Consider the following 10,435-nt stretch of genomic DNA (forward strand, 5'->3'; position numbering starts at 1 on the left):
GCGAAGTGGGGTTGAGTTACCTGGGGGAAGGTGTGCAGGACTGTACACAGCCCTCATGGGGTCGTGAAGGGAGACTGACCTGACCTGCATCCGGGACCCTGTGGCTGCTGCCGGAGCCCGTGGGTCCAGCGCCAGGCGTGCGGCCGAACGTACTGACCAGGATGGGGCCTCTGTACCAACAGCAGCGACTTGCGGGCGCCGCTTCTCCTGGGGCTGCCGGGCTCGGCCGTCCCGGCTGGAGCCTGCTCACCTGTCAGGTTTTCACGGTGTTTGGTTTTCAAGGAGCAGGAAAGCCCCTGGAACCGCCGGCAGGTGGACCGGCTGTCCCACGAGCCCAGGCCCCGCTGCTTTGTGGGGTGTGGGCATCCGGCTCCCCTCTGGGGCGGGGCGCTCCAGCTCGAGCCTGAGAGGGACCCGGCTGCCGGGGCCACGGGAGTGCTTTCACTTTGTTCCGCCCTCACGTGAGGACATTTTTTCCATTGCTTTTCAGGGAACATGGAAAGGGGGGCTGGGAGGAGAGACATTGAAGGCACACTGGTTGGTGCCCCGACAGGGGCAGGGAATGAACTGCCACCCAGATACATGCCCTCGACCAGGAATCGAACCCTTGACCCTTCGGTGCACGGGCAGACGCTCTAACCATAGAGCAACACCAGCCAGGGCCATTTTTAAATTTTTATTATTTCTATGCACTGGGCAGCTTGACTACAAATGAATAAGAGGAATGGAATTTCCCACGGCCGAGCTGACTCCTGAACCCTGGGTATGGGAGAGTCCTGGTGCTCGTGCCCAGGGAAGCGGCTCTGGACATCTTGTGAGGCCGCGAGAGCTGAGGTTGGTGCCTGGGGTGCACCTGGCCGGTCAGCAGAGCAAGCCTGCAGCGGCCTGGCGGGGGAGGAGGCACGGTGTTGGTAGCTCATCGCCACCTGGAGGGGAGCTGGCAGGAGGGAGCACCAGGTGGGACAGGTGTGCCCAGTGGAGATGCCAGAAGCTGTCAGAGGTCAGTGGAGGGAGGAGGGTCAGGGAGAAGTCCATGCCCCCGCTGGACACCCCGCCCCCCCCGCTGGGCACGAGCTGAGGTCGGGGCAGGATCAGACAGGCCCACCCTCCCAGCAGGAATCTGCCTCCCTCACCCGGCGGGGGCAGAGGGGTCACTGGTTTTTGTGGCAGCGAAACGTGGCTGCCCAGCAGGGACTCTCGCTGAGATGACACCCACATCTGAGACCGGGGGTTCACCACTTGGGGAGAGCCGGGCTAATTCCGGAGTTTTAAGACAGAACTCAGGGACCGTGTGACCTCTGTGCCCCTGGAGGGGGCTCTCGGAGCAGCCCAGCTCCCAACGGGTGGTGCCCAGGGGCTGAGGGGGGGGGGTGTATGTGTGTGTTTCTCAGGACAGGGCTCGGTTCGGTCCCGGGGAGACTGCAAAGGGCGCCGGGTGACCCCACACGGGAGGGGCCTGCAGGCTCGCTGCTCTAGAAGCTGCGGGGCTCCTACACCCGCCCCGGGGCTGGCCTCCACCGCCCTCCCGGGAGGCCCCCAGCGCGGCTCCTGCTCCCTCCAAGGCCAGGCAAGCGCCGTGTCCGGCCTGCGGGGCTCGCCCTCCCGCTCAGTCTCGCAGGTTCGGTGCCTCCTGCAAACCCACAGGCAACGTCCAGAGGCGTCTGAGGTTCGGGTGACATTTTATTGGTGAGGCCCCGGAGGCAGCGCATCCCGCAGCCCACGCGGCCGCCGGGTTTCTGGGGGCGAGGCCAGGCCCCGCGCACCCTGCGCGCAGCACCAACACCTGGCGAGACCGGTGGGCCTCCTGCCGGTTCCCCGGCCCGTCCTCCCCTCCCCCGTGCGCGCGAGGCGGGCCAGGCCCTCCGCCCACGGTTCCTCCTCCTCCTCCTCTTCAGGGCCAGGCGCCCGGTCCGGCCTAGGGGCCTCCCTTCCGGGTCTGCTGGGCCTGGAAGGTGAAGGCGCTGTCTGAACGCGCTGTTTCCAAGGCAGACGTGGCTCCAGAGGAAAACCGCCGGGAACCGCATCTCCCTGCGAGCGCCTCAGAGGAGGGGCCCCCATTTTCCTGCGAGCGCCTTAGAGGAGGGGCCCCCCATCTCCCTGCGAGCGCCTTAGAGGAGGGGCCCCCCATCTCCCTGCGAGCGCCTCAGAGGAGGGGCCCCCATTTTCCTGCGAGCGCCTTAGAGGAGGGGCCCCCCATCTCCCTGCGAGCGCCTTAGAGGAGGGGCCCCCCATCTCCCTGCGTGCGCCTCAGAGGAGGGGCCCCCATCTCCCTGCGTGCGCCTCAGAGGAGGGGCCCCCATCTCCCTGCGTGCGCCTTAGAGGAGGGGCCCCCCATCTCCCTGCGAGCGCCTTAGAGGAGGGGCCCCCCATCTCCCTGCGAGCGCCTTAGAGGAGGGGCCCCCCATCTCCCTGCGAGCGCCTTAGAGGAGGGGCCCCCATCTCCCTGCGAGCGCCTCAGAGGAGGGGCCCCGCTAGGGCGCAGCGGGGCTGGGACACGGGGTGTGGGGTTCTGGGTGGGCAGCCCCCCCCGCACCCCTCACCCTGACGACGGCACCAGGGGGTTCACCAGGCGCTTTCCACACCCCGGCACCCCCTCGCCAGGGGCTGGCGCCCCCCACGCTCCCCACCTGCCGGGCACACGGGCTCGTGGCGGCGGGGTCGCCCGACACCGCCCGCGGGAGAAGGGAGGGGGCCAACGGGACCGGCCCCGGAGGCGGGGCTGGGAGTGGGGCCGGTAGGGGCGCGTCCACCTACCGCGGCGGCGAAGCAACGACGCAGGGCCTCGAACTCCTGCGCACAGAGATCCTTCCTCAGGCGGCCGCCCGGGGCCGTGGACGCCTGCACGCAGCGGCCGTAGGCGGCGGCCTGGGGACGGGCGGCGCAGGACAGGGTCGTGGCGGCCTCGGGGCCCGCGGGGCCCGGCGCAGCCCCCGCCCCCCGCCCCGTCCCGCAGGTGCTGCCTCGACCCAAGGCTCCTCACCTCAGCCCCACAGGCCGCCAGGCGCTCGGGGAAGGCGCGGAGGCGGCTTCGCACGCGCCCCCACACCGCTCCATTCCCTGACATGAGCACCTCTTCCTGGTACCCGTGGGCGCCGCCATCTTGGGTCCGTCCCTTTCCGGCGAAGCACCATTTGATAGGCTGATGCTTCCGTCCATCACTTCTCTTTCGCTTTCTAATAGGCTAGGTTTCAGCCCTCGCCTCTGTCTCTCCGGAACCGCGTTCCCCAGGAGCCCGCTAATTGGCTGATAGGCCGTCTGTCATTGACCTAGGACTTCGGATTGGTTAAGGCTCAACTTGTTGACCTAACTCCGCCCTAAGGCCCGCCCCACGCAAGCGATTGGCCAGCGGGCCAGACCCGCGCGGTGATTGGAGGGGCTGGGACCGGGGCAGGGCCGGAAGGTGACCTGCATCATGGCCGCCACGCCGCTGCTGCGGGACCGGCTGAGCTTCCTGCACCGGGTGAGTGCGGGTAACCCGACCCCGCTGCGCGCCCCCCCCGCCGCCTCGCCCCGGGCCAGAGCCATCCGCCTCCCGGCCGGGTTCCCCGCGCCCGGCCCCTCCCGGGCTCCCGCCCCCCGCCGGCCCCTCCTCCCTCGCCCCCTGGTGTCGGTGGTGGGTGCGCGCAGCCTGGCGTGACAGTCGGGCACGTGTGACACCGGGCAGCTGCCTTCACGCTGTGGTGTGCGGCCCGCACTGTCCCGATGTCCCTGAGGCTGTGCTGTCCGCCGGCGGGGCGCGTGGGGAGCGGGTTTCCGGCTCCCGCCCGCCCCGGTGAGTCAGCGCGTCACGGGCACCTGTTTGGCTGCTGACAAGTAAACACACGCACGTGCTCGGCTGTCTCCTGGCGGCTTATTTCTAAGGTGTCCGTTCCCTGAAGAGCCGCCGTGGGTGGGTCAGGCTTAGGGGCCACTTCACGCTGCCCACCTGCCCCGCGTGGGAAAGGCTCATCTCGGCTTTGGGCTTTGCCTTAAGTCGTCCTGCCCGGCTGTTAGCGAGGCGCCTGGGGGACCGAGCAGAACGGCTCCTCTCCATGACTCCGGCCAGCTCCCTGCAGCCGGTGCGACCATTGCTGTCCCCTCGCTCCCTCACCCGGCAGCATGCCAACCCCGAGATGCGTGGACACCGGCGCCCCCAGGACCCCCCCGGGGATGGCTGGCCCCTGTGGTGGCCGTGGGCTCACCCCTGTGCACCACCCACTTATGGCGGCGCTCTCGCTGCCTTTCAGCTCCCGGTTCTCCTGAAGGGAACGTCGGACGACGACGCGCCGTGTCCCGGCTACCTGTTCGAGGAGATCGCCAGTATCCTCCCCGTGTCCCCACGCAGGGCCCTGGGCTGCTGTCCTCGGCGGCCGGGGCCCTCTCAGGAGCCCAGGAGGCCCCGGTGCCCGATGCTCCCGAAACGAGGGCCTGGGTGGGTGCCTGCAGGGAGGGACCCTACGCAGTTCGGAGACAGTGAGGCCCCGGTCAGCTCGCTCCTTCCCTAACCGAGCGCCTTCCAGAAATCTCGCACGAGTCGCTGGGCAGCAGCCAGTGCCTACTGGAGTACCTCCTGAACCGGCTGCACAGCGGCTCCGGCCGCGTGAAGCTCAAGGTGAGGCCCCAGTGGCCGCAGACCCTGGGGTCAGGTCAGGCCTGAGCTCACACCGTGGGTGGGGAGGCGGGAGGCAGCCGGGGTGCCCTCTGGGCCTGGCCCCGCCCCACGTGCCCGTCCCCCCAGGTGCTGAAGATCATGCTGCACCTGTGTGCCCACGGCTCCTCCTCCTTCCTGCTCATCCTCAAGCGCAACCCAGCCTTCATCCAGGAAGCGGCAGGTACCAGCCAGCCGAGCGCCTTAGCCCGGGAGCCTTCCCGGGAGCCTCTGGGTTTTCCCTAAAGCCCCTGGGAGCCGCTGAGGGGTTTTGAATTGGACAAGAGCCCGTTCCTGTCCCCTCGGGATGGAGAGCGGGTTGAAGGAGGCGGTTAGGTGGCAGGTGAGAGGCGGGGGGCAGAGAGTCGCCGGGGTGACCGAGGCCTCGCTGCTGTGGGTGGTGAGGGGCCGAGGGGCTGCGGTGGCGGCTGTGAACCGCGTGGGCAGTGGGCCTTCGCCAGGCTCGAGGGTGCAGGAGGGACTTTGACCTGGAGGTGAAGTCACACGGGACTGGAGGTCAGACCTGTTGTTTCAGAAACTCCGCTGGTAGGGGGCGAGCTCACCCGCGGGGAAGGGGGGGCGGGGGCGTCCAGCCTGGCATCGGGGGCAGCGCCCGCTCAGCCCGCTCCCCGCCCTGCAGGGTTCACGGGGCCCCCGGACCCTCTCCACGGGAACAGCTTGTACCAGCAAGTGCGGGCGGCCGCCCAGGTGAGCCCAGGACCAGCTCCCCCGGGGACCCCAGCGGCTTCCTGCTGTGTGTGGCCCTCAAGGTGGGGGTGGGGGCACAGTTGGATGTGTGGCCACACTGAGCGCCCTCACCTCCTGTCTAGGACTTGGGGAGCACCTTGTTCTCGGACACCTTGTCCCCTCCTCCCCCCTCCCAGCCTCCCAGGGCCCTGCCTCCCGCAGGTACGCAGCCTTGTCCAGCCCCATCACGGGGTTCCCCTGGGGTGGGGCCCGGGGCTCCTCCCCAAGGATCAGGGTGACTCGGGTCCCCCCGCAGGCATGGGCTCCCAGTCCCGGCCCCAGGGCGCCCTCCAGGGCTTCGGCTACAGCAAGGAGCACGGTCCCACGGGTGAGTGCTGCCTGGGCGCTGGGCGCGGGGACGGGGACTTAGGGCAGGAAGGGCCGGTGCTGACAAAGGGCCCCGGCCAGCCCAGTGTAGACGCGGGAGTGGGCGGGAGGCCTGCAGCCGGGCCACAGGGGCGCGTGGGCTCGGGCTGAGCCCAGCCGCTGTGCTGACCGCTGGGCGCGGCTCGGCCCTCTGAGGCTCGGCTCCTGGAGTGGGAGGTCCGCTGGGGCCGCGCCATCTCCCTGTCGCTCTGTGCAGGCTCCACGGGGGAAGCCTTCCTTGCCACCCTCCAGAAGGCCGCAGAGGTCGTGGCCAGCGCCGTGTGCCCTGGGCCCGAGGGCCCCGGCTCCCAGGGGCCCCTGCTGCAGGGGGACGCCTACCAGCCTGCTGTGACGCCTTCCGCCAGCCACGGCCACCTCGCCCCTGCGAACCCACCCCCTGGAGCCCTGCCGGGGGCCCGAGGTATCAGGGTCTGACTTTCCCCGTCCGTAGCTCCTTCCTGCCCCTGCCGGGCTGAGCGGAGCTGGGTTCCAGCTGAGGGCAGGCGAGAGGAGGGCAGCCTGCCCCGCCTGACACACTGCCAGGGGCTCCGCGTGCCCTGTGGCCTCTGGTGGCTTCACGCAGGCGGTGCTGCCCGGCGTTAGCTCCATGTGGATTGGCCCTGGGTGGGTGGGGCTCGCTGAGGCCCAGGCCCCAGCTCCTAGTGCAGGCCCAGACATGGGCTGGGCCAGGAGCCCTTTCATCCCTGCACCCGGGCGGCGGGTTGCCCTGTGCCCGTCTGCATGGCTCTGCCCGACGGCCCTCAGCAAGGGCTGGCCTCTAACTCATACGCCCTGGGGGCCTGGGGCAGTGGCACAGGTTGACTGAAGAGCAAGGTGCTGGGAGACAGGAGGGGGGGCAGGTGTCCCCGAGTGACGAGAGCTGTGGTGCTCAGTGCTGCTGCATCTCCCGGACATGAGCCCCACGCCAGTGTGTCCACCCGACCTCTGTGAGGGTGCACCCTGTCCACATCTTGGGGCGCCCTCCCTGGTCCTCTAGGTCCCCCAGTCTTGGGGTCCCCAGGAGTGGGTGTGAGGCCGTCTGAGGCCCCTGGGTCTCACCGTGATCACCTTTCTTCCAGCTACAAGACACCAGCCGGGGCAGGCGGGCGGGGGCTGGGACGAGCAGGACAGCAGCCCTGGCTCCCAGGGCTCTTGCCAGGACAACGGCCAGAGCAGGGCCTCAGGCTCCGGCACTTGGTCGGGCAGTGACAGCCCCTCGGGGGCCAGCGGGGTGCCCGGCGACCTGGCTGAGAGGTGAGCCAGCCCTCGGCCCCTCCACCTGTTCACTATCAGGGTCCCGCCCAGCGGGGTGTGATCTGGAAGAGCCTGGCCCTTCGCCCACCCGCTGTGCCCCCTGCAGGGTGGAGGCCGTGACCCTGAGCGACTGCCAGCAGGAGCTGAGCCTGGTCCAGATGGTGACACAGGGGCCACGTCCCTTCCTGAGCCAAGAGGAGGCTCAACGCTTTGTCAAAGAGTGAGCCCCTGACCAAGCCCCCACCCCCACCCCTCCCTCCCCGCTCTCACCCCCCAAGGGAAGGGCCTGGCCGCCTGCCCTGCCCACCTGTCCTGCCTGGTGCCCTTCCCGCAGGTGTGGGCTGCTCAACTGCGAGGCGGTGCTGGAGCTGCTGACCCGCCGCCTGGGCAGGTCCGGCGAGTGCGCGCAGATGGTGAGGAGGTGGCGGGCGGGTGGGCGGGCGGGCACGGTGACCCCCTCCCTGGGATCTGCCCCGGGAGGGGTCGGGGGTGAGCACAGGGGGCCAGCGGGGCTGCCAGGAGGCCCTGGGGACTCGGTCTTCCGGGTGGAGCCTGCTAACCCCCCTGCCGTCGCTGCAGAGAGCCCTGGGCGCCATCGCTGCCCTGGGGTGCACGGACCTGCTCGCCCAGGAGCACATGCTGCTCCTCGCCCGGCCGTGCCTGCGGGAGCTCAGCGCCGGCAGCCCCGGGCCCGTGACCAGCAAGGCCACCAAGGTGGGCAGCGCCGGGCCCTGCGGAGTGGGTGCAGGGACCCCCCATCTCTCCGGGCTTTTCCAGACAGGCCTCTCGCTCCCCTGCCGCTTGCTGCCCTGGACAGGCCGTGCCCTAGAACAGCTCAGGGCCTCCCCTGCCCGTGCTCAGCCGCCTTACCTTACTGCCCAGCAGCTCTCCCCGGTGGGTGGCTTCCTCTCCCCCGTGGCTCGGCTCGTGTGCCGCCTCCTGTAGGAAGCCCTTCTTGATTGCTCGGGTGGACCTGTTCCACTTTCTCCACCTCGTGTCACAGCTCTCAGGTCTGTGCTTAGCTCCCAGATGGGCAGCTCCTGGAGGGCAGAAACTCTTCGTCCATCCAGCCCCTCCCTGCTAGCGCCGGGATTGTGGGAGGCCGCCTGGGCTCTCACTGCCCCCCCCACCCCGCAGCCGGCCCGCACCTCCCCTGCCTGTTGGCATCCCCTCCCCCCCGCTTCCTCTCGCTTCCTCTGTGGCCATTGGAAGTTCAGATCCTTAGTCTCCAGTCCCCGAATTGTCCTTCATCAAAGCATCGGCGAGGCTGTGGGGCTGAAGGCACACTGTTCCCCCGGGGCCCCCTCTGCCTGTGCCACGGGTCACGCGGCGGGTCCGACGGCAGGGAAGCCGTTCACGAGGCAGCAGAGGGGAGGTCGCAGGCGTCTGGGGGCACCTGGTGTGCCCGGTGTGTAAGCAGCTCGAGGCCCGGAGCCCTCCGGGGGTGGGAGGGCAGCGCGGAGACAGCTCGTAGAGGACCGGCCGTAGACCACTCTGCCCCAGCGGGCCTGCCCTGGAGCGGCCTGGGGAAGGCCCCGGGCAGGGCCATGTGCCCTCCAGGGACCCCAGGACGACTGGGCCCTCACCAGTTCCCTTTCTCCCGCCGTCCAGATCCTGAGGCATTTAGAAGCCTCCTGCCGACAGCACGCCGCTGCCCGGAGGCCACAGGCCGAGCCCAACCCCGCAACCACGCGTGTGGGCGCGTCTGACCTGCTGACAGACGCTGTGCCTTTCGCCGGGGGCCCTGCGTCTCTCCAGCCTCTGAGTTCCACCCTGCTCTCCCCCAGGGGCCCTGCAGCCCCTCCCGCCCTGGGTGGGTACCCCCTCCCAGGCCTCGGGGACGCCAGGAAGGCCGAGCCCAGACCCGAGCAGGGCCAGTTGGGCTCGGACGCTCCCAATGGAGGACCTGAATCGGGCCCATACCCCAGCGGCTGCCTGAGGGGCCCGGGGGCCAGCAGCGGCCACAAGTCCTTGTTTGCTGGCATGCAGCTGGTGGCCTGCCCCCGCCTGGTGGAGGCTGGGACTGGTACCCAGGAGCCCCCGCAGCCCCCTTGGACGTTGTCACACAGCGTGGCAGCCCCAGAGTCTCCTGGCTCAGAGCCATCAGCTTTTGCCTTCTTGAACTCATGACCTGGACAGTGACTGCACACGGTCCCCTCCGCCCTCAGCCCTGGTGTCTGTGTCGGCCTCTCCCTCTCACCCTGAGGCCTTGGTGCGGGGAGCAGCCCAGCCAGGTGAGCGCAGCATGGACTAGCCTCCAGGAATGAGAGCAGGAGCCACGAGCTAGCCAGAACCGCGTGGAGGCGGGGGAAGCAGCTGGCAGGACTCGCAGGGTGGCGGGCGCACAGAGCCCCTCGATGTCTGCAGGCCCAGGGGCTGAGCTCTGGTGAAGGTTGGCAGCCGGCGGGCCCTGGGCTGCTGGGCCTCCTGCCTCGGCGCCCCCTGAGCACACTGTCCGGCTGCGCGGTCCCATCTGCAGATGCCGTGGGGCCCCTCGGGGCAGAGGGTCCCGCAGTCTCCCTGAGGGCGGGGAAGGAGGGGGCGCTGGTGATTGAGCTCAGAGCCCCCTCGAGCTGTCTCATGGGGGCATGTGTCAGGAGGGGGCCAGGTGCAGACAGCCCGACTAGGAGAGGGGAACCTGGGCTGCCTCGGTTCTCCCCCTCCTCCCAGAGGCTGGTTCTCTGGCCTTGAACTCCTGTGGCCGCAGGGAACCCCACCTGCCTCGCTCTCGGAAACGGGTAGTGTGGATTTGGAACCTGCTTGGATCTCTGTATTTGGGCTCAGGGCCCTCCCTCTGCAGGAGGCCACGGGCAGCCGCACACCGGCCCTGCCCAGGCCAGCTCCCTGTGTGACTCCTGTGGGCACCCTCTGCAGGGGCTGCTTCCTGCAGGCTGCAGGGCGGCCTCTCAGGGCAACTCCAGGACCTTCCTAAATAAACCGGTCACCTTACCAAGTGCTTTTCCTTCTTGTGTGTGTGCTCACTCGTGTGTGTGCGCGCACGCGTGTGTGTATGTGTGTGTATGCGTGTTTGTGCACGCGTGTGTTCTAATGGAATAGCCTTACTAAGGGGTGCACTCGGAGGACTTCTCAAGTTAGGGACTGGCGTTATTTCTCCCTTAAATGTTCTGAAGAGCTCCCCAGAACTGTCTGATCCTGTAATTTTCGTAATTGCAAGGTTTTTAACTTTGAAATTCAGTGTCTTAAGTAGGTATAGGACTATTGGGGGCATATATTTCTTTGTGAATTCCAGTTGTGTCTTTTAAGGAATCAGTTTCATGAAAGTTGTCAAATTGTCCTTTTAATTTATGTTCCATCCTTCATTTCTGATATTGACAATGTTTTCCTCTCTTAGTCTGATTAGAAGTTTATTAATACTGAACTTTTCCAGGGACTAACTTCGGCTTTTATTCTTCTGCAGCTTTTGTGTTTCTGCTTCATTGA

General features: G+C 68.1%; 2 protein-coding genes across 5 annotated transcripts; one reads left to right on the forward strand and one right to left on the reverse strand.

The window, feature by feature from the left end:
• Positions 1-663: 663 nt before the first annotated feature.
• Positions 664-3,128, reverse strand: NDUFAF8 (NADH:ubiquinone oxidoreductase complex assembly factor 8). 3 transcript variants are annotated; one of them, XM_036342190.1, is made up of 3 exons: positions 2,981-3,128; positions 2,755-2,865; positions 664-885 (listed from the first exon to the last, which is right to left on the reverse strand). In XM_036342190.1, exons 1-3 carry the CDS (start codon positions 3,062-3,064, stop codon positions 862-864), a joined length of 219 nt encoding a protein of 72 aa, XP_036198083.1. In that variant the 5' UTR covers positions 3,065-3,128; the 3' UTR covers positions 664-861. The 3 variants fall into 3 exon arrangements, with proteins under 3 accessions (XP_036198083.1, XP_036198080.1, XP_036198082.1); XM_036342187.1 differs by having other exon boundaries at positions 664-991; XM_036342189.1 differs by lacking the exon at positions 664-885 and adding an exon at positions 1,663-1,945.
• A 109-nt stretch (positions 3,129-3,237) lies between these two features.
• Positions 3,238-9,944, forward strand: TEPSIN (TEPSIN adaptor related protein complex 4 accessory protein). Of its 2 annotated transcripts, XM_036342186.1 has the most exons (13): positions 3,238-3,460; positions 4,227-4,299; positions 4,500-4,591; positions 4,718-4,811; positions 5,268-5,335; positions 5,458-5,536; positions 5,631-5,702; positions 5,958-6,161; positions 6,820-6,994; positions 7,101-7,214; positions 7,329-7,407; positions 7,574-7,708; positions 8,606-9,944. In XM_036342186.1, exons 1-13 carry the CDS (start codon positions 3,413-3,415, stop codon positions 9,122-9,124), a joined length of 1,752 nt encoding a protein of 583 aa, XP_036198079.1. In that variant the 5' UTR covers positions 3,238-3,412; the 3' UTR covers positions 9,125-9,944. The 2 variants fall into 2 exon arrangements, with proteins under 2 accessions (XP_036198079.1, XP_036198078.1); XM_036342185.1 differs by lacking the exon at positions 3,238-3,460 and having other exon boundaries at positions 3,581-4,299.
• Positions 9,945-10,435: the final 491 nt, after the last annotated feature.

The sequence above is a fragment of the Myotis myotis genome, unplaced genomic scaffold (assembly GCF_014108235.1).
Source record: "Myotis myotis isolate mMyoMyo1 unplaced genomic scaffold, mMyoMyo1.p scaffold_m19_p_17, whole genome shotgun sequence".
Taxonomy (NCBI): Eukaryota; Metazoa; Chordata; class Mammalia; order Chiroptera; family Vespertilionidae; genus Myotis; species Myotis myotis.

Excerpts from the sequence above, each read along its gene's own strand:
- NDUFAF8 (XM_036342187.1), bottom strand. The coding sequence starts at position 3,064 with ATGTCAGGGAATGGAGCGGTGTGGGGGCGCGTGCGAAGCCGCCTCCGC. Across the intron at positions 2,866-2,980 it reads TGGCGGCCTGTGGGGCTGAG|GCCGCCGCCTACGGCCGCTG; the intron begins GTGAGGAGCCTT and ends GCCCGTCCCCAG. Across the intron at positions 992-2,754 it reads GTCGTTGCTTCGCCGCCGCG|CTTCTGGCATCTCCACTGGG; the intron begins GTAGGTGGACGC and ends GACCTCTGACAG.
- TEPSIN (XM_036342185.1), top strand. The coding sequence starts at position 4,032 with ATGACTCCGGCCAGCTCCCTGCAGCCGGTGCGACCATTGCTGTCCCCT. Across the intron at positions 6,162-6,819 it reads AGCCCTGCCGGGGGCCCGAG|CTACAAGACACCAGCCGGGG; the intron begins GTATCAGGGTCT and ends CCTTTCTTCCAG. Across the intron at positions 7,709-8,605 it reads TGACCAGCAAGGCCACCAAG|ATCCTGAGGCATTTAGAAGC; the intron begins GTGGGCAGCGCC and ends CCCGCCGTCCAG.